This window comes from Budorcas taxicolor, chromosome 17, assembly GCF_023091745.1.
Source record: "Budorcas taxicolor isolate Tak-1 chromosome 17, Takin1.1, whole genome shotgun sequence".
Classification (NCBI taxonomy): domain Eukaryota; kingdom Metazoa; phylum Chordata; class Mammalia; order Artiodactyla; family Bovidae; genus Budorcas; species Budorcas taxicolor.
In genome coordinates this window covers 64,258,819-64,279,360 of record NC_068926.1, presented here as the reverse complement: position 1 = coordinate 64,279,360, position 20,542 = coordinate 64,258,819, and the positions used below count along the sequence as shown (strand labels likewise).

The 20,542-nt window shown below is 46.4% G+C and overlaps 1 protein-coding gene across 1 annotated transcript in view; it reads right to left on the bottom strand.

The window, feature by feature from the left end:
- Positions 1 to 313: 313 nt before the first annotated feature.
- SVOP (SV2 related protein) overlaps positions 314 to 20,542 on the bottom strand; it is a 47,571-nt gene continuing 27,342 nt past the window's right edge. The window contains exons 7-16 of the mRNA XM_052654836.1: positions 17,860 to 17,923; positions 16,311 to 16,436; positions 14,562 to 14,690; positions 13,138 to 13,211; positions 8,908 to 8,984; positions 6,593 to 6,700; positions 5,215 to 5,326; positions 4,191 to 4,272; positions 2,059 to 2,148; positions 314 to 520 (exon numbers count right to left, since the gene is read on the bottom strand). Of these exons, the coding sequence (XP_052510796.1) occupies positions 314 to 520; positions 2,059 to 2,148; positions 4,191 to 4,272; positions 5,215 to 5,326; positions 6,593 to 6,700; positions 8,908 to 8,984; positions 13,138 to 13,211; positions 14,562 to 14,690; positions 16,311 to 16,436; positions 17,860 to 17,923 (1,069 nt within the window). The remainder of the gene's footprint in view (positions 521 to 2,058; positions 2,149 to 4,190; positions 4,273 to 5,214; positions 5,327 to 6,592; positions 6,701 to 8,907; positions 8,985 to 13,137; positions 13,212 to 14,561; positions 14,691 to 16,310; positions 16,437 to 17,859; positions 17,924 to 20,542) is intronic.

Genomic DNA, 20,542 nt, shown 5'->3' with positions numbered 1-20,542 from the left:
GCTGACTCTGGATGGTATCCGGCTGGCTACTGGTGTCACTGGGCACTTCTGAGGTGGCAGCTTTCCCATGCAGATTCACAGGTTATTAACAGGCCTCCACACACACAGAGAACCTCCCAAAGCAAAGGCCTCCCCATCCCCGGGTGGATCTTGATGAATATGAGCAAACAGTCAAGACACAAAACCTTGTTGGTCTGGGTGGTACCCTTGGATGAGTTCTTGATGTGGGCAGTGACGATCGGTGCCCCCGCTGGGCCCCACCAGCTCCTCATGCTGTACAGCCTCAAAGACCAGTGCAGCCCCCCATCGGTCACTACTCCTGAGAGCCCGAGTTCGACCTGGCGACACCTGTGCCGTGCGCCCCTCGGCCAACCATCTCCTGCCCCCACTCCCGGTGGCTGGACTCCTGCAGTCCGCGGCCTTTGGTCTCAATAGGCAAAAAGCAGGAGGCCAGGGCGGCCAGGAGGCAGCAGCCACTGTAAACGGCCAGCGTCAGGTACACGGATGATTCCAGCATCACCTGGGGGAGGGAGACACATGCTGGTGAGAGTGTCCCTAATGACGCACGGGCCCCACCAATCATACAGACGATACTGAGAATGCCAGGTCCTCCTGGAAGCCCTCTTTGTCACTGGACTCCCACGGAGTCCTCATGACAGCTTTATGAGGTACATACTCCAACCCCACTTTACAGAGGGAAAAACAGGCTCAAAAAGGATTAAGTAACATACCCGAGTTCACATAAAGACCAAGGATGGGGCTGGGATTTGAACCCAGATCCCATCAGACTCGAGAGTCTGTTTTGTTTTTGTTTTTGCCACACCAGGAGGCATGTGGGATCTTAGTTCCCTGATGAGGGATCAAACCCATGCTCCTTGCATTGGAAGTGCAGAGTCTTAACCACAGTCCTTCAAGAGTCTATTTATTTCCTCTCAAAACAGTACATCTGCTGGCTTCTTATCTTTATGACCCAGGCAAATCACGCAGCAGGTCTAAACCTCATTTCTTCAGCTGCCAAATGGGCAGAAGGGCAGAGGTCACCTCCCAATGAGAAGATGCCTCACTTGGCAACATGTAGGCACTTGGCAAGTTGTCAACCAGTGCTAGTTAATAGTGATGTACAATGTCCAAACACAACGGTATCGGGACAGAACAACTTGGCCAAAACACATATTAGGATTCTATTTACACAGAAGATTCAGAAGAGAAAAAATTCACACAGACAGAATGCATACCAGTGGTTGCCAGGGGCTGGAGGGGCCGGAGCTGGGAAGTACTTGTTTAATGGATACGGAGGTTTATTTGGGGGCAAGGAAAATGCTTTGGAACTAGATCAACATAGTGGTTCCCGACATCATGAAAGTGCTATAGGCCAGTGAATCATTCACTTTCTTTTTAAAATTTTATTTATTTGGCTGCACCACGTGGCTTGTGGTATCTTAGTTCTCCAACCAGAGATCGAACCCAGGCCCTGGCATTAGAAATGCAGAGTCCTCACCACAGGATTGACAAGGAAGTCCTCGAATTAAAACGGTTAGTTTTATATTACATGACTTTTACCTCAATTTTAAAAAAATATTATTAAAAACTGGAAAAAAATGAATTGGATATTAAAAAAGCAAAAAGACTCCAATAAAATAAGCTTCCCCCCCAAATAGACAGAAATGCTTCAAGATACAAAGACCTGAAAAACGCTGCAAGGACATTTGAATCATCCAAATCAGAAACTGGGTCCTGGGACATTAGTTTCCCTCTAAGGCGTGGTGGTCTGTTTATTCTAATCCAAACTGTCCTTGGCCAAATCATCAGAAAGAGCAGAGTTTGACTCCCAGCTCCTCTGCCTCCCAGCTGTGTGACCTTGGACAAGTCCCGTGACTCTTCTGAGCCTCCCCCTTCTCCCTTGCATACAATATGGCTGCTTTCGTAGGGCGGATTGCTAAGTTGAGATCAGGTCACGCACACACACCAAGGGCCATGCAGAGGCTCAGCGTCTGGTAAAGGCTTGCCACCATTGGCTTTGGTCACGCCCACCCCCTCTATATTTGGGGTGACACCTACCTGAGCAATGAACGGAGTGATGAGGGCGCCCACCCTCGCCATGCCGCTGCAGGTGCCCAGGCCCAGCGCTCGGGTCGCCGTGGGGTAGACCTGAAACACAGCCGCCCAAGGGGCTGCCATGAGAAACTGCAGGCCCCTCCCTTCTCTCTGGCTCAGGAATGATGGAATTCACCCTGTGGGCGGGCCTGAGTTAGGGTCAGTCTTGTGAGGGCGGGGTGGGGAGTCTCACCCCAAAGGGGCCAGGAAACTCAACTAAGAAGGCAGGAGGGAAGCTGGCAGTGGGAACCTAGGAACGGGGGTCCTCTCTGCCCTGCGAGCTGTGCATCCTCACTCACTCAGTCCCGTCTGACTCTCTGCGACCCCACGGACTGCAGCCTGCCAGGCTCCTCTGTCCATGGGATTTTCCAGGCAAGAATGCTGGAGTGGGTTGCCATTTCCTCCTCCAGGGGATTTTCCCCACCCAGGGATTGAACCAGGGTCTCCTGCATTGGCAGGCAGATTCTTTACTGCTGAACCATCTGAGAAGCCTCTGCCCTGGGGGGTTATATCTAAATAAATAAATGAGTAAGTATGAAATTCCTATTTTTTTTTCTATCATAGAGAATTTCAAGCACAGACTAAAGTAGAATGATGGAATCAATCATCTAGGACCAAGTACAGTGGTCTGTGTTGGGTTTTTTGTTTTTGCTTTTTAAAAACATTTTTGGCCACGCCTCACGGCATGTGGGCTCTTAGTTCCCAGACCAGGGATAAAACCTGTGCCCCTGCACTTGAAGCACAGAGTCTTAACCCCTGGACTGCCAGGAAAGTCCTGCCTGTGTTAGTTTCAATCACATTCATTTCCTTTCCCTCCTAAATTATGATAAGGCAAATCCTAGAGGGGATATAGTTTTATCCACTAGCTATTTCTGTATATGCTACTTTGAAGATTTTTCTTTTTCCTCGTAGAAAAAGACTGCGGATATCTCCGATGTCCATATTTGGTCTTTTCCAGTGTGTGATTTTTAATGGCTACGTAGAATTCTATCATTTGGATCAATCATCATTCATTTAACCAATTCTTCCTTGGGCCTAGCCAGCTGGAATAGCTTAAGCCAGGAGTCAGCAAACTTTTTCTTAAAGGGCCAGAGAGTAAATAATCTGAGCTCTGGGGGCCAGCTGGTCTCCAGCAACTACTCAGCTCTGTTCCTGTAACACAAAAGCAGTTGTGGACAACAGTACAGGAAGGGCTGTGGCTTGTTCTGACAAAGCTTTATTAATGAACACTGACACATGAATTCCATATAATTTTCACATGTCACGAAATATCGTTTTGATCTGGCATTCAACTGTTTAAAAACATAAAAACCATTCTTAACTCCTGGACTAGACAAGAACAGGCAGCAGGTTGAATATGGCCCGTAGTTTGCTGATCCCTGGTATTTGCCTTTGTAGACGCTGGGCCTCCCAATCCCTGCAAGGCCAGCAGCCTTCTCCTGATTCCTTTCTGTGAGGCTCCAGCAATCAATCCACAAGCCTCTGTTGAGGGGACACTAGGCCAGATGAGAGTCAAAGCGAAGGAGACCCAGGCCCTGTCCACAGGGAGCCTTAGTAGGAGTCTCCTTGAGGGACAGGCCATGTGGCAGGACTAAAAATACCAAAGAGGGGCACAGACAGTGAGGGTAAAATGAAGTCAGGGGAGGGGGGATATCCTGGAGGGCTTCCTGGAGGAGGCAGGGTTAGAGCTGGGCCTGGAAGGTTGGGTGGAGGTGTCAGGACTTAGGATGATGACTCAGAGTGAGGGCTCTGGAGAGCTGTGCAGACCTGAGTGGGGGGAGGGGGGTCCTTCTCAGCACAGCATCTGATACATACTATTCTTTCCCTCTCTTTGCCCCTATCTAAAATAAGGTGAGATAAAATAAAATATATATAAAACAAGTAACCCATCATCCCTGAGTGTGGGAAAACGGACATGCTGTCACGTGGAGTGTAACTTCAGGCAATATTTTAGAGGTTGGTGTGCTTTTTCAGTCTTTCTCAAGGACAAATTTCAGTCAGAGGCGCCCACGCTTCGTGTTTCTAGAAGTAGAGCTTCTCCCTCCATCTGCCCCCTCCTCACCACTGCTCCCAGGCATCCCTTCCCACCCTCCTACCTCAGGTGTGTAAACGTAGGCTGCTTGGAAGCCTCCAGAAATAAATGCTCTTGCAATGAAGAGTAACAGAGTGAGCATATTTCTAGGAAGAGGAAAAAAAAAAAAGCAGATGAGTAAGTATTAATTTTTTTTTTTTTTCCTGACAGTCTCTTTCAGCAGTCCTCTCTGCCCAGGTAGAATTTACGCCCTAGAAATTGGCAAAGCCCACCTTACCCAACACACATTCAGGTAGGCATGCAGACACACACACCCCAGTGGTCTCTCTGAAGGCCGGCTTTTATAAGTTTATCATTCTCTGAAGTTCCAGGCTGAGATGGAAACATCGGTGGTGCCCAGGGTGGGGGTGAGGTTGGGGAGAAGTGACATAAAGCATCCAAAGTCCAGGTAGGACCTAGTGGGGACAGGAATTGAGCTGGGAACCAGCTGAACCAGAGAAAGTAAACTTCTCTTCAGTATTTTGAGGACAATCCTGATCCCCACGCCCCTGTTCCATTGTTCCCACAATGTCTTTGAATATCAGCATTCCCAGATCTAAGCTACGTCTCCAGATTGTTCACAGATCTCTCATCTGCAGGTTGGTCTGGGGTCTCTCCAAGGTCAGCACAGGCCAGTTCTACCTTTGGAGGCTCTTGATAGATGGAAAAAATGGAGCAATGCCGAAAGCAGATTATAAAAAAGGACCTTGAAATAGTGCCATGGAACAAATGAACACTTATAATTCATATATGAATTAAACAGCTAAATACATGCGCTCACTGGGAGATGATGTCAAACGTCTAAATGTGATGGTGACGGAGCAAACTTGGGACCAAAGTGCCCTCCTACCCTCACCCCCATCAGAGGCCCCAACTTTAAGCATGGGGCAGTTATGAGGCAGCCAACAGACTCAGTCCTAGTGAGGGGTTGGAGGGATCTTTCAGATGACCCCCAGAGGGTGTAATCCACGGCTTGCAGGTCCAAGGAGCCACTACCACCAGCTGAGAAATAAGCCAGCTGGCCACAGAAAGCTGGTGTCATGACCCACCTTCCGACACAGATAAACAGTAGGAGGCTGCAAAAGGAGAAGACGACGAAGCACAGGGCCATGGTCTTCTTGCGGCCCAGGCGGTCAATAATCCAGAGAGTCACAAGGACACCTGCAAGGGAGCAGGGGTGCCATGGGAGGTGGCGTCCGACACGGCCCCCACGACCCCCCCGTCCTGGTCTTCGCATGCTATGTACTCCCCTCCCCTTGAGAGTGGGCTAGGTCTCATGACCCATTTCTAACGACTAGAATATGGCTGAAGTGATGCAATGTCACTTCATTTTTTTGAGCCACAAAATTTTATATGGGGAATTCACTGGAGGCCTAGTGGTTAGGACTCTTGTGCTTTCGTTGTGGAGGGTGTGGGTTCAAACCCTGGTTGGGGAACTAAGATCCCACAAACCACATGGAACAGGCAAAAATTATTTTATATCAATATTTGATTATGATAACAAAACTTACAAAAGTGTAAAAACAATCACTTAAAACTGTACTTTCCGTAAATGTCATTAATGTTACTAGACGTCTACAGTCTGCTTTAAAACGCATTGAGTTACACAGAAACAAAAGTGACTCCTCCTGGGAAATCGAATGAGGGGTGGGAGGCGCTAGGGTAGTAGACTATGGTTTCATTATAATCCCTAGTACAATTGTTTTTTCCATGTGTGTGATTACTGTGATGCAGTGCTTAAAAATAATGATATTTTAATAAAGCGAGAATGGCCTACAATTCAGAGTGCTTGTACAGGCACAATAAAAACCTGGTGCTTAGATTTTTTCAAAAATGCATTGTGTTATATGTTTCCAGTTCAGTTCAGTTGCTCAGTCACGTCCAACTCTTTGCGACCCCATAGATGGCAGCATGCCAGGCTTTCCTGTCCATCAGCAACTCCCGGAGCCTACTCAAATTCATCACGTCGGTTATATGTCTATTACAAAGTATATCTGTGAATCTTGGGCAGGGATTAAGATTATAGTTTTTTAAAATTAAGTTTATGCCAGAAGTGACCTCCCTAGTGACAAATGGACATATGTCTATAAGACTGGCATAAGACTGACAATCCCTGGTCATCCAGTGGTTAGGATTTAGCACTTTAACTGCTGTGGGCTCATGTTCAATCCCTGGTTAGGGAACTAAGATCCCACATCCCGTGGGGTGAAGCCAAAAAAAAGGATGACGGAAAAAGACAGATCACCTTTGCTTTCTGTGAAGCATACAGTAAAATGTCAGCCCCTTCACAGTTCTTGACTTGTAGCTAAAGTTTGAAAACAAATCCCAGGCTTTTTTTAGAAATGGGATTTGCTTCCAGCTGGCATGAGGTTACAGCCACGTTCCCAGGGTGCACTGTCCCAGCCCCACCTGGCGCAGGTCCCTCACCTGGGAACTCAGACAGGGTGGTCCACAGCAGGTCCATGTAGTCCTCCTCACTCAGGTACTCGCAGGCCAGGCTGCACTTTGCCTCCACTGCCTTCTTCCGGCTGGAGACTGGGAGGTGGAGAGAGAGAGAAAGAGGAATAGGCACCCAGTGTTGAATCGCGTCCTCCCGTTCCCCATGTCTCCTTCCCTGGGTTGATTCGGCTGGGATGCTGGGGAAGGTGCACAGGCTCAGGACTCAGACCAACTCAGGGTGCCTCCCCCTGACCAGCAGTGTCAGAGCTCCATCTCTTTAAGCCCCAGCTTCCTGACAATCCAGGGGCTAATAAACCCTCGGGGGTAAAATGGTTGAGAGGCTGGAAGCTGGCTGTATACATGAATGTGCTTAGACCAGAACTGGGGCTTCCCAGGTGGCACAGTCGTAAAGAATCCACCTGCCAGTGCAGGAGATGTAGGAGATGTGGGTTCAATCCCCGGGTCGGGAAGATCCCCTGGAGGAGGAGGTGGCAACCCCTGCCAGTATTCTTGCCTGAGAAATCCCATGGACAGGGGAGCCTGGCGGGCTGCAGTCCATAAGTTAGCACAGTGGAACACAACTGAAGTGACTTAGCACACACCGTGACTATTTACTCACCTCTTTCAAGTCTTTCTTTAAATCTCATCTGCTCACTGAGGCCACCTTGACTACCCTGTTTAAAACTCTGACTTACCCATGGCCCCTTACTCTGCCCCACGCTCCTGACCTCCCTTACCTTGTGTGATCTTTTTGCCCTCATGTTATCTGTTAGGAAATAGAGTGAAACACTTTGAAATGGCATAGCATCCTGTCCTGTGAATCCTTACAGGTTATCTCACCTTTCACATCCTTAAGCTCTTTCACAACTTCACATGATAGAATACTAACACTAATGCCAAGGATTCTTGTCCACAAAAATGCAAGTTGCGTCTGGCAGTGATGCATTCGATTATCGGCCCTCGACACACTGCCAATTTTTGGCACGTTGCTAACCTGCGAAGGGAGGGGCTGCAGAAACAAGGGAGGAGTCGTCAAGACATACTTGTGCAGCCTGGTTTCTCCTCAAGGAATACACGTCAGAATATCTTTGAGTTCTGTAGGCACTAAGGTCCCCACCCAGAAGGAGGGTGGCAACTCCAGAGTGAGCACAAGATTCCTGGGACATCACCCAGTTACCTCACCACCAACCAATCAGAAGAAAGCCACACAACCTGCAGCTCTCCTCCTCCACCACCAAAATCTGCCTATAAAAATCTCCCCCCCAAACCAGCGGGGAGTTCAGGGTTTTTGAGCAAGAGTCAACTCATTCTCCTTGCCTGGCCTTGCAACACACCTTTCTCTGCTCCAAACTCCAGTGATTTGGTCTGTCTGGCCTCCCTGTGAGTCAGGCACATGAACTTGTATTCCATCACGGGAGCAAAGGATTTAGGGTTAAATCAATACCAAACCCCAAATTTATAACTGAACTGCTTCCTCAGGACAGTTCCTTTAAGACTCTCTCACACCCCCCAGGGAGATGGGACTCTGCTATCTCATTAATAATACCAATCCTCATACCAATAAACAAAACAATTAACTCAGATTAAGAACACTTCATATGAAAAAGATAATTGGACAAATCCTGCAAACAGACAAGAGCTCCATTCCTTTATGTCTCATCCTGAGTTCAATGCTAGGAATCTAATATTCTCTTAAAGATAGATCAGTTTGAAAGCCCAGACATCTATATATAGATTTTGATTGTTATTCATTCGTCTCGTCCTACGGGTCCCATCTCCAGCTCCACAACAGAATCACCTGGGGAGCTTTAAAAACCCACTCATGCCTGGGCCACACCCCCAAAGATGCTGATTAAATTGCCCTAGGCATTGTTTAAATGGCACTGCCATGTTTAAAAGCTCCCCCAGGTGATTCTGTTGTGTGGCTAGGACTGAGCTCCAATCTGGTTCTCAGACTTAACACACACACGCGCACACACACACACACACACACACACACACACAGGATGGCTCCACAGGGTCACAACCGTAAAACTCAGGGATGGACTTCATGGACCTCTTCAGGGGACGTAAGATAAGATCCTGCTCTAAGGTCAAGCCTATGATGATAAGATTGTCCAGGTTTCTACAGAACCTCTCAGAAACCACAACCCAGCTCTTTCATATTCAGATTTTGCAGAAACTTGCTCCTGGGAGTCTGTGCAAGGCCAGGCCCTGTGAGGGCAGGACCAGGGCTGGGAGTGTGTGGATGACCTTGCGTGTTGGGTGGAGGGTGTTAACTGCTAGACGGCTGTCATACTCACTGCTGCAGACATCTCCCGCTTGGAAGAGCTCGGTGGTGAGCAGGACTAATCCGTAGTAAGAAAACGCATTGGAAAACCTGCCAGGAAGCAAGCAAGAAGCGTAAGGAAATGATGGGAGAGATGCAAGCCCCAATTCCCATTCCATTGCAAAGGACTTCCACCCATAGCAGCAGAGACTAGGCTTTGGGCTCAGGCCACACTGGGCCTTTGGGGGTTTTCCTGGACTGCTTGAGCAAGAAGATAGCGGGTACAAAACATACTGATGGACTAAAAGGAAGTGATCCTGTGTCCTTTGAAAGATCAAGAAAATTGAATTATAGGGACTTCCCTGGCAGTCTAGTGGTTAAGATAAATGCAGGGGGCATGGGTTTGCTCCCTGATCAGGGGACTAAGATCCCACATGCTGCACAGCACAGCCAAAAAAAAATACAAACACCAAAGAACTGAATTATATCACAAACAAGCCACCCCCAAGCTGTTCACTCAACTGGCAAAAGGAGGGAAAAAAAATGGGGGAACCAAAATTTGGTAGAAAACAGTCATTTTGACAGATGTCAACAGATGTTAGAGCTTTTGGGTTGAGCTGCATAGGGAAGAGAAGGGAGATACATTTAATAATATAGGTATTCCCCACTTTCTGAAAGCTTGCTTTGCTATACTTCACTTTTACGAAATCTATATTAGTACCTGTTTTTGCTCACCAGAAGAATTCTGAAGAGGTTTTCACTTTTACAAAAACGGGAGCAAAGCAAAAATAGCATCCAGTGTTTATTTTATAGAGGTAACTCTTGCCCCAAGCAGCGACAGTGGCGCCACCAAGCTCCTTCCCCGAGAACTACACTCAGCATCAGCGTCAAGCTGCCATTACCTTTTTTAAAAAAATTATTTTACTGAAGTATAGTTGATTTACAATGTTGTATTAATTTCTGCTGTGCATCGAAGTGATTCAGTTATACATAGAAATACACTCGTTTTCAGATTCAAGCTGCCATTCCCTTTGAACTGTTGTCTGTGAGCATCTGTACTTTATTTCCATGTATTATTTCTTTGATTAGCAAGATGCTCTTCATTCTTTAGTCACTAAGTTGTGTCCGACTTTTTTTGCGACCCAATGGACTGTGACCCATCAGGCCCCTCTGACCGTGGCATTTCTCAGGCAAGAATACTGGGGTGGGTTGCCATTTCCTTCTCCAGGGGATCTTCCCCACCCAGGGATTGAAACTGTGTCTCCTGCTTGGCAGGCCGATTCTCTACCGCTGAGCCACCTGGGAAGCCTCAAGCAAGATGTATCCTCAGGTAATTATTTCTTCGCTTTATGCCACTTCAGCTTGAGAAAGCTTTCATTGGAACACTCTACTTTTGTAACATTTTAATTTACTTATTTTTAATTGAAGGATAATCACTTTACAATATTGTGTTGGTTTCTGCTGTATATCAACATGACTCAGCCATAGGCATACACATGCTCCCTCCCTCTTAAACCTCCCTCCCACCTCCCACCCTATCCCACCCCTCTAGGTTGTCTTAGAGCCCCAGTTTGAGCTCCCTGGGTCATATGGCACATCCCCGCTGGCCACCTATCTTACGTACGGTAGTGTATATGTTTCCACGTACTCTCTCTATTCATTCCACCCTCTCTTTCCCCGGTCTGCGTCCACAAGCCTATTCACTATGTCTGCATCTCCACTACTGCCCTACAAATAGGTTCATCAATACCATCTTTCTAGATTCCATACATATGCGTTAGTATATGATATTCTTCTTTTTCTGACTTACTTCATTCTGTATAATAGGCTCTAGGTTCATCCACCTCATTAAGTGAAAATGAAAGTCACTCAGTCGTCTCCAACTCTTTGCGAACCCATGGACTATAAAGTCCATGGAATTCTCCAGGCCAGAATACTGGAGTGGGTAGCCATTCCCTTCTCCAGGGGATCTTCCCAACCCAGGGATCGAACCCAGGTCTCCTGCATTATAGTCGTTAGAACTGACTCAAATGTGGAATACGCTACTTTTGGATAGCAGGGGCGAGGAAACTGCAGAGCTCTGTCTCCGTGTTCAACTGGATCACTTCACCGAGCGTTTGTTAAACACCTGCTCTGTGCCCAGTCAAGTGTGGAGTCCGCAGACTTCATGGGCATTTCAGATCAGAATGACGCAGCTAACTAAATTCCAACTGTCCCAGGAACCAGAATACTCAAGTCTGTAGGGTCAGAATATCACGTCCTATAGTACAGCTACGTGGGAGCTCAGTCATTATCAGAAGCTGATGATTAATTTCCTTGCCTTACAATATGTGCTGCCAAATGTGATTTCTATAGTATTCTAAAATTAGGCTGTAATCAATTGCTTAGGATTTAAGTAGTATCCCTCCAACAGAATCACACGCACGCAAAGATAGATACTCTCATGTCTATTTCCCCACCTTTTAAAATATCCTGCCAGCTCCATATGTGGACTGGGTACACAGCAGGTGTTAAAGCCTTGGTAAGCTGATTCAGTTCTTGGGGGGCATTAGGGCAGGGCTGGAACCTGGTGCTGTGTATCATCAAAGCTCCCCCCACCCCCTGCCACACTCCATGCCCCTACTCCACTGCAACTGCCCTTTCCGAGGACACTCCCCCTGCTCACTAGCACCTCTGCTCTTAAGGCGAATAGGAAAAGTGAGAACTGGTGAAAACATGTCACACAGCCTCAACCGGGCTAATTTTCCGCACTGTTGATGCCATAGAAATTACACAGTTGAAAGAGTTGAGAAAATGGCTGAAATTTGACTAGCTGTGGGGTGTCAGGTGAGTTCTCACTACAAATGCCCTCCAGTCAATGCCATGGTTGTTATTTAAGAAAAACTGGAACTAGATAAAGACTGAAAGTTCTGAGAATGCCCATGTTGATCAAATCAGGGGTTCCCAAAATATGGGCCCTGTGCTGGGTGACACGCAAGGTAATATAAATGGAGAGTGGGCTGGATACAGCAAAAGAATCTCTTTGTGAAAATAAGATCCCCCTAAGTTTCCCTTTGACTCTTTAATCATATCTGAGTCTTACTTATGTGCTAACAAGTCCCCAACACCTCTCCTCTCTGTCTGTCTCTTAAGCACAGAGGCTTCGTGCCTCCCGCCTTGGTAAACCATCAATTTAGCTACTTTTTACTATATAGTGGTCCCTCAGGATCTGTGGGGGATGGGTTCCAGGAGCCCCTGCGGACACCACAATCCTTGGATGCTCAAGTCCATTATATAAAATGGTGCCGTGTTTGCACATAACCTACACATGTGTGTGCATACATGCTCAGTGCTGCCTGACTCTTTGCAGGCCCATGGACTACAGCCCACCAGGCTCCTCTGTCCATGGGATTTTTCAGGCAAGAATACTGGAGTGGGTTGCCATTTCCTCCTCCAGGGGATCTTCCTGACCCAGGGATTGAATCCTGGACTCCTGCATTGCCTCTTTACCCCTGAGCCACCTGGGAATCCCACATATCCTCGTGTATACTTCAAATCATCTCTGGATTACTTACAATACCAAATACAATGTAAGTGCTGTGTAAAGAATTGTAACTACCATGTAAATGCTATGTAAATAGTTGCCAATGCACAGCAGTTTCAAGTTTTGCTTTTTAGAACTTCCTGGAATTTTTTTTTTTCTATTATCTTCCGTCTATAGTTGGCTGAATCCTTGAGTGAAGCCTGCAGCTAGGGAGGGCTGACCATATTTATCTTTAAAAGCGACTTCTGTGTACAGTCTGCAATTACAGTTCTTCCTTTAAGCAGTTATACAAAGTTTCCTTTTAAAAGACATTTATCTGTCCTACTGTATAGCACAGGCAATTACATTCAGTGTCCTGGGATAAACCATAACAAAAAGAAGATAAAAAGAATGTATACATATATACATATGTGTATAAATATATCAAAAGAATATAAAAAGAATGTATACATATATATGTATAATTGAGTCACTTTGCTATACAGCAGAAATTAACACAGCATTGTAAATCAACTATACTTCAATTTTTTAAAAATTATCAGAGTAAAAAGTGAGTCAAATAAAAGAATACTAAGCAAACAATAGTACAGGGGATACTTGAATAACACAGAGGCCAGGAAAATGACGCTCAGTTTTGCAAACATTGCCCAAGACGGAAGAGTTGTCATTGCATCGAGTTCCAACAAAACCCCAAACAGGGTGCAGATGAGGGGGACCCAAGCATGAACAAACAGCTCTTACCATATAAACCACAGCAACAAGGTTGTCCATCTAAAATGGGGTGTGAAAAGGTCCCTCATTTTGCCTCGGTCTTCCTGTTTCAAGACAAAGAATGCCCTTTACTCTCCTCCCCTGCAGATGTGTGGGCCGTGGCCATGCACCTACCCCAGAAGGACATATCCACCCCCCCTAAAAAAAAATACTCGCTGCTGGGTGCCCTGGAACACAGGGAGGCCCCTGCGGCAGCCGCTCCTTTCCAAAGAGAAGCCCCCCACTGGAGCGTCCAGTCTTGTCACTTTCGCTTTGCAACACACATTGGAAATCACTGTATACTTTCTCCATCCAGAGCATCTTCACACAGAAGGGAGCGGGGAGAACGCAGTCTCTCCCCAAAGGCAACTAAGCCAGCCTCCTGCCCCCCAGGCTCTTTGGGAGGCCCCCTGCCCCACCCCTGTGCTTCCCAAAGCAAGTCTGGGGTATGTCCTTGGCTTCCACGCTATCAGACCCCGCCTAACACTTCCTCTCGAGCTGGTGAAACCCCATTCAGTTCTTTTCACCCAATATAGAAACAATCAGAAATATAATTTTATTTTTAAAAATAATTTCCTCGTAAGCTCTGCTGTTTGCTTAACGGTGTTTGTGATGTTTCTATAAGCTGCAGGGTTGATTCTTGAGGGCAGGGACTGCAGCCTTCAAATCTGGCTCCTTTTTCCCCCCTTGCACCTGGGGTAGGTGCTCAGCTGTTTGTACTGCGGCGGAGTCCCTGATGGTGTTGCCGTGGGGAGCGATGCGCCATCCATTAAGGATGTCTACACGAGCACAGTGTAGTGCCCCGGATATAAGTCTATCATGGCACTTCCTAATGTGGTTTTATTGTTGAGCAACCACATCTGCTAATCAGACTTCCTGGGTGCTCAAAGATAAAATCGAAGCAGGAGTAGTTACATGACCCATGAGGGGACATTATATGACATTTCTCTGCTGCTGCTGCTGCTGCTAAGTCACTTCAGTCGTGTCCGACTCTGTGTGACCCCATAGACGGCAGCCCACCAGGCTCCCCCATCCCTGGGATTCTCCAGGCAACAACACTGGAGTGGGTTGCCATTTCCTTCTCCAATGCATGAAAGTGAAAAGTGAAAGTGAAGTCGCTCAGTCGTGTCCTACTCCTAGCGACCCCATGGACTGCAGCCTACCAGGCTCCTCCGTCCATGGGATTTTTCAGGCAAGAGTACTGGAGTGGGGTGCCATTGCCTTCTCCAATAATATTTCTCTAGTCACTGGCTAAATGCTCCAGGTGGCACTTTTAAGACTTGGCAATGAAAATACACAGATTGAAGTTGCCAAGTTCCCCTTGCGGGTCCTGTCCACTGCACCCCCACCCTCTCAAGTACACAAGCTCCCCAGCTCGCGTGGCAACACGTGCGGTCTGTCCGCCTGGCACTGACCTGTCTGGAAATGATGAGTTTCCCCAGAGGCATAGGAGCTCCGTTTTCCGTGGCTATTCTCTTTAAGGTGGCGATGGCCTTCTCCTGGTTCCCGGACAGCACATCATATCTCGCACTCTCCGGCAGCCACTATGGGGACAGGAGACCGAGATGTGGCCGGTTGGGGTGGAACAGAACCCTTGGTCCCAACCATACGCTCTCACCTGTGTGTGAAGTCCTTAAGGCCAGAGGCTCTGGGGCCAGAAGCCTGGCTTCAAGTCCTGGCGCTGCCATTGATTATAATGGCTTTGTGACCTTAAACAATAATTTGACCTCTCTGTGCCTCCATTTCCTCATCCATCAAATGGGGATAATAATAGATCCCCCCTCTTAGGATTGTTGAGAGGATTAGATGTGCTCAGCACAGTGCTAGGAATGGTTGATACAGCTGCCATTGTGGTTGTTGCTATGACTATAAATTGGTGCTTCTGAGTTCCAGGTGACAGCTGAATTAAGACTGCTGCCAAAATATAAAAAGTGTCACCTCTCAACACCATCATCATCATCACCTCTACCTCTCAAGAAACTACACCTCACCTGTGTTTAGCATCATCTTGCAAACTCAATCTAAGAGATAGAAAGAAACCAGAAATACCTTAGGCCTAATAGAGTCCCAACCTCATGTGACTAGATAAAGGTATCTCCATAAAACAAAGAAACAGTCATCTGTGAAATAAGAGCGTATGAGACTTGGAGTCAGAAGATCTGGTTCAAGTGATTTCTGTTGCTCATTAGTTGTGTGCCTTTTGACAAGTCAGTCGACCTCTCTGGGCCTCAGTTTCTTCATCAGTAAAATGAGAATGTAGCAGAGATTAAAATTCATGCTTCCCTTTCCATAGTATAGAGCTGTCTTCAGATATGGCTACCCAGCCAGAAACTACATTTCCCAGCACCTCTTGCACCTAGGCAAGGCCATGTGATATGCTTTCACCGACAGCATATAAGCAGAATATTCCTGGCCAAGTTATGCCCTCATCAGTAAAGAATCCACCTGCCGTTGCAGGAGACATGGGTTCTGTCTCTGGGTCAGGAAGAGCCCTTGGAGAAGGAAATGGCAACCCACTCCAGTATTTTTGCCCAGAAAATCCCATGGATGGAGGAGCCTGGCAGGCTACAGTCCATGGGGTTGCCAAGAGTTGGACATGACTTGGTGACTAAACAACAATGGAAGATTACAAAGCCCTACACAATGGCAGAGCTACAAGCTAAAAGGAAGCTGGGCCCAGAATCACACTTGTCAAACAGAAGCGCCCATCTAGACTGCTCTGTGAATGAGAAATAAACTCCTAGTCTGTTAAGTTACTGAATTTGTAGGCTTTTCTTGTTACAAAAGCATCCAGCCATGCTTGAAGCCACATATTTAAAATTTTCTCATATGGGTTGAATTGGGTTTTTGTCACTTGCAACTGAAGAATGCCAGCTATTCTGAACACACTCCCCTTAAGTGTAGATCCTGCATGGGGGGATGGGGCAAGAGATCTCCCAGCCCCTTGATGTTTCCCTCAAGGACATCCCAGCAGAGTCTGTCTGGAGGAAACCTGACGCCCTATACCAGGCCTACCCCTGGCCCTGTTCCTTTGTCTCATTTCTTGATCAAAAGAAATAATCTTAAACATGGCTTTGGTGCCCTCCTCCACACCCTCCGCACCAAAATACAGTGAATGGCAAGAGACCAAAAGCAAAGGCTGAGGTCCCTTAAAGGATACCTACAAAACACAGGACCGCAAAGAGGAGGAGTGGGACAGCTGAGAGGATGAGCAGCCAGCGCCAGCCCAGGCTGGGCATCACAAACACAGCCAGGACGACCTCGAACACTGTCCCGATGGCCCAAAACACCTGGCAGGGGAGAAAGGGGGTCAGTCGCGGCGCAGCTTTGGTCAACACAGTGTGCAATTCCAGGGCCACTGTAGACAAGGTTATCCATGTGGGTGAGAGGATCCTTGAGGTCAGGAAAGTAAGAATGGCCGTCCCTTTTCCTGTGGTCCATATGGGTGGGCCAGGGCCTCCACGTTGTCCAACTCCTGAGGGTGCCACCCACACTGCATAATATTTGCATGGCACCCACTGGAGTGTGCACTGTGGCAGCTCTGGTTACGGAGATCAAAACAATCAATGCTGTGTGAGGTCAACAGAGAAGTGGACACATTGGTTTTTGTCTACTGTTATTCACCTTCCTTGTCCAAGAGTGCTCTGGTCTCCTTTATCAGAACTGCCACTCCCCTGTGGAGCTGAACATCTGTCTGCTTCTCTGAGTCACTCCATGCTTTCCCACCTTGCTCTTTGTATGGACCTCATCCACGGACTCCTCATCCTCTGGCTTTACACTGGGTGCAGCCAATGGGGAACCCCATAGGAGATGAGAGGAAAGACAGACCAGGGTGTTTATTCCACCAGGATGGGCATGGGCTGGTTGCACCCTTCAGCTTAAGGTCCTCAGAAAGGACAGGGAGCAGGCAATGAGGGCCACTCAGGGTTCAGCATCATCAGCAGACACATTTCAGTATTTAAACTGGTTCATCCATACCAGCATCAGCTGACCCCCACCCCTGATTGGTCAGGGGTAGACACAGTCAGGACGGTTGGGCAGTGGGGTCAATGTGATCAATACTATCATGTGAAAAAAAAATACTGTCATGTGGTCATGGTGATTAGGGAGGATTCTGACTCGGTGTCCAGTGGGGACAAATGAATAATATTTCCACTGCATGGAGGAGGGCCATTAAGCAGTTGGAAATCTGTCCTGAGGGCTTCCAGATCGTAGTTGGAAAATGGGTCATAGGACCCTGGCAGAGGGAGGGCTTGAGACGGACTGACTGGTCCAGGAGAGTTTTAAGGCAGTCTACTGGCCACAGAGGTGGCCGTGAATGGGGATCTCACATATGACACGAGTGAGTCTGGATACAAACAGAGGTAATGAATGATGACGGGTGAAGGGCAGGAGTTTGGTCCCCTCAAGCTACACTATTCAAAACCTACTCTCAGATAAAAGTCATTTCTAGTTCAAGAAGGACATTCTACCTGCCTGCCACCAGTTTTGTTTTTGTTTTTTTCCCCAGGGATGGTAGACTGATTTTGCTTGTTGTTGGAGGAATTTATCCATATTGCAAAACCACCCTGTTGAAATCAACATAACCGATTCATTTTAATCCTTGCATATTGTATTTTTCTTAAACTCCACGTTCTTCATCCTGTGGCTCAAGACACAGGAAATCTGCTCAGAGACTGAGTATTCTTCAGACTCCCAGACCATCCTCCTTACCTCAATCAGCAAAATACACTTAGCTCTGGCTTTCATGGGAAGGAACTCAGCATACAGTGTAACCCTGGGAAAGCAAAAGAGAGAAAGGGAATTAACGTCAGGGCTGAGTGGGAAGATTGCTCTGGTTTTCTGGATTTTTTTCAGCCAAAGAAAAAAGTCAGTGTCATTTGGTCTTACTTCTCAGTGTACTTCAGTAAGTCTCTCCCTGTTTTGGTGTCTCTCTCTCTTTGATCTCTCCGTCTCTCTGCTTGAAACCCTAGCTGAGACCATATTCAAGAATATTGAACCCAGCACTTCTTTGGTGGTCCAGTAGGTTAGACTCCATGCTTCCGCTGTCGGGGGCATGGGTTCAGTCCCTGGTGAGGGGACTAAGATCCTGCATGCCACATGACCAAAAAAAAAAAAAATCTCTGTGCCCTGTTTTTATCGAACATATAAATAGTATTTTTGTGCTATTTTAATAGTATTTCCATGCTATTTATCCTCTTACACACATATATTCCACCATATTCATGGGCCATATTTTCCTTAATAATAGCTACCTTTTACTGAGGACCTACTCTATGCCAAATGTTTTCCTAGATGATCTACATGAATTATCTCCCTCAATAAACGACAAACATGGAGAATCAACAGGGTAGGTAATTATAATTCCCATTGTGTGTGTGTGTGTGTGTATCTTTAGCTCCTATTTTCATCTCTGTATCTGCATCGAGTGAGTGAAGACTCTTTGAGACTGTATAGTCCATGGAATTCTCCAGGCCAGAATACTGGAGTGGGTAGCTGTTGCATCCTCCAGGGGATCTTCCCAATCCAGCGATCAAACCCAGGTTTCCTGCATTGTGGGCAGATTCTTTACCAGCTGAGCCATCAGGGAAGCCCAAGAATACTGAAGTGGGTAGTCTATCCCTTCTCCAGTGGATCTTCCTGACCCAGGAATCGAACCAGGGCCTCCTGCATTGCAGGTGGATTCTTTACCAACTGAGCTACCAGGGAAGCCAGTCAGATCAGTTGTTACTTGACTAGGATCACATAGTTAGTAAATTAGCAAGTAGAAGAGCCATACTTTTAATCCAGGTCTATCTATATTATGCACCCCTTCATTCACTTCCCTATTTAGGTGGTTTCAGAATTATAAACAATACTTCAACAAGCATCTTTTATCTTAAATCTTTGTCCGCATGTGTTTTCCTTAGGATGGATTCTTATAGTAGAACTTGAGTCAAAGGGTATGCATATTTTAAGGCTTTTGATAAATATCACCAAAGTGGTTCCCAAAAATGTTGTTCCAATTTATATTCCTACAAGTACCTCTCTCAACACAAACCATTAGGAATTTCATTAACTCAGATTTGAGAATGGAGACCAACTGCCAGCATTGTAAAAGATGACAGTGATTATCACGAATGACTTTGAAATTTTATTAATATTCTCCAAATGGTGTTCCTGTATTATTTTTAAAAATCAATAATACTGAAGTAAGAAGTGTGTTTGCGTTTTTCTCCACCAAATTAAAGTCAAGTTACTAACCATGAAAAGATGTGCTATAGTATATTCTGAGGGCAAAGCTAATCCTTAGATGTCAAGGATTTGTTTGGACATGCTATAATGAACTTAGAGCATGCAACCTTTTTATTTTAAAGTGGTACACGAATGCATTCTCATTGTAAATAATCTAGCAATATGCAAGAATACAAAGTATCTGAAGAATTCCTCTTCCTCCTTACCCCTGCTTCCATTCCCCTACCCCAAAGCCATGACTAATAGCGGTTTGCTTTGCAAACTTCCAGCCCCTTCTCTATGTAAATGAATATATAAATTTAAAACTGAAAAGACATTTTTCCAAAGAAGACATAACAGATGGTTAGAGGCACATGAAAAGATGTTCAACATCACAAATCATCAGGGAAATGCAAGTCAAAACCACCATGAGCTATCACCTCACACCTGTCAGAATGGTCATTATCAAAAAGACAACAAATAACAAGCATTGATGAGGATGTGGAGAGAAAAGGATCCTCATGCAGCGTTGGTGGGAATGTAAATTGGTGCAGTCACTATGGAAAACATTATGGGGCTGCCTCAAAAATTAAAAAGAGGACTATCATATGATCCAGCAATTCCACTCCTGGGTATTCATCTGAAAAAATGAAAACACTGCTTCAAAAAGATATATGCACCTCCATGTCCACCGCAGCATTATTTACAACAGCCAAGGTTCAGAAGCAACCTGTGTCCAACAACAGACAAATGGATAAAGAAGATGTGGCTGTTGCTGCTGCTAAGTCGCTTCAGTCGTGTCCAACTCTGTGCGACCCCATAGACGGCAGCCCACCAGACTCCCCCGTCCCTGGAATTCTCCAGGCAAGAACACTGGAGTGGGTTGCCATTTCCTTCTCCAATGCATGAAAGTGAAAGTGAAGTTGCTTAGTCGTGTCTCACTCTTCATGACCCCATCGACTGCAGCCTACCAGGCTGCTCCGTCCATGGGATTTTCCAGGCAAGAGTACTGGAGTGGGGTGCCATCGCCTTCTCCGAAGATGTGGCTATAAACATATATATATACATATACACACATACACTTATATATACACAATATTAACCACTAAAAAAGAATTAAATCTTGTCATTTGCAACAACATGGATGAACCTAGAGAGTATTATACTAAGAGAAGTAAGTCAG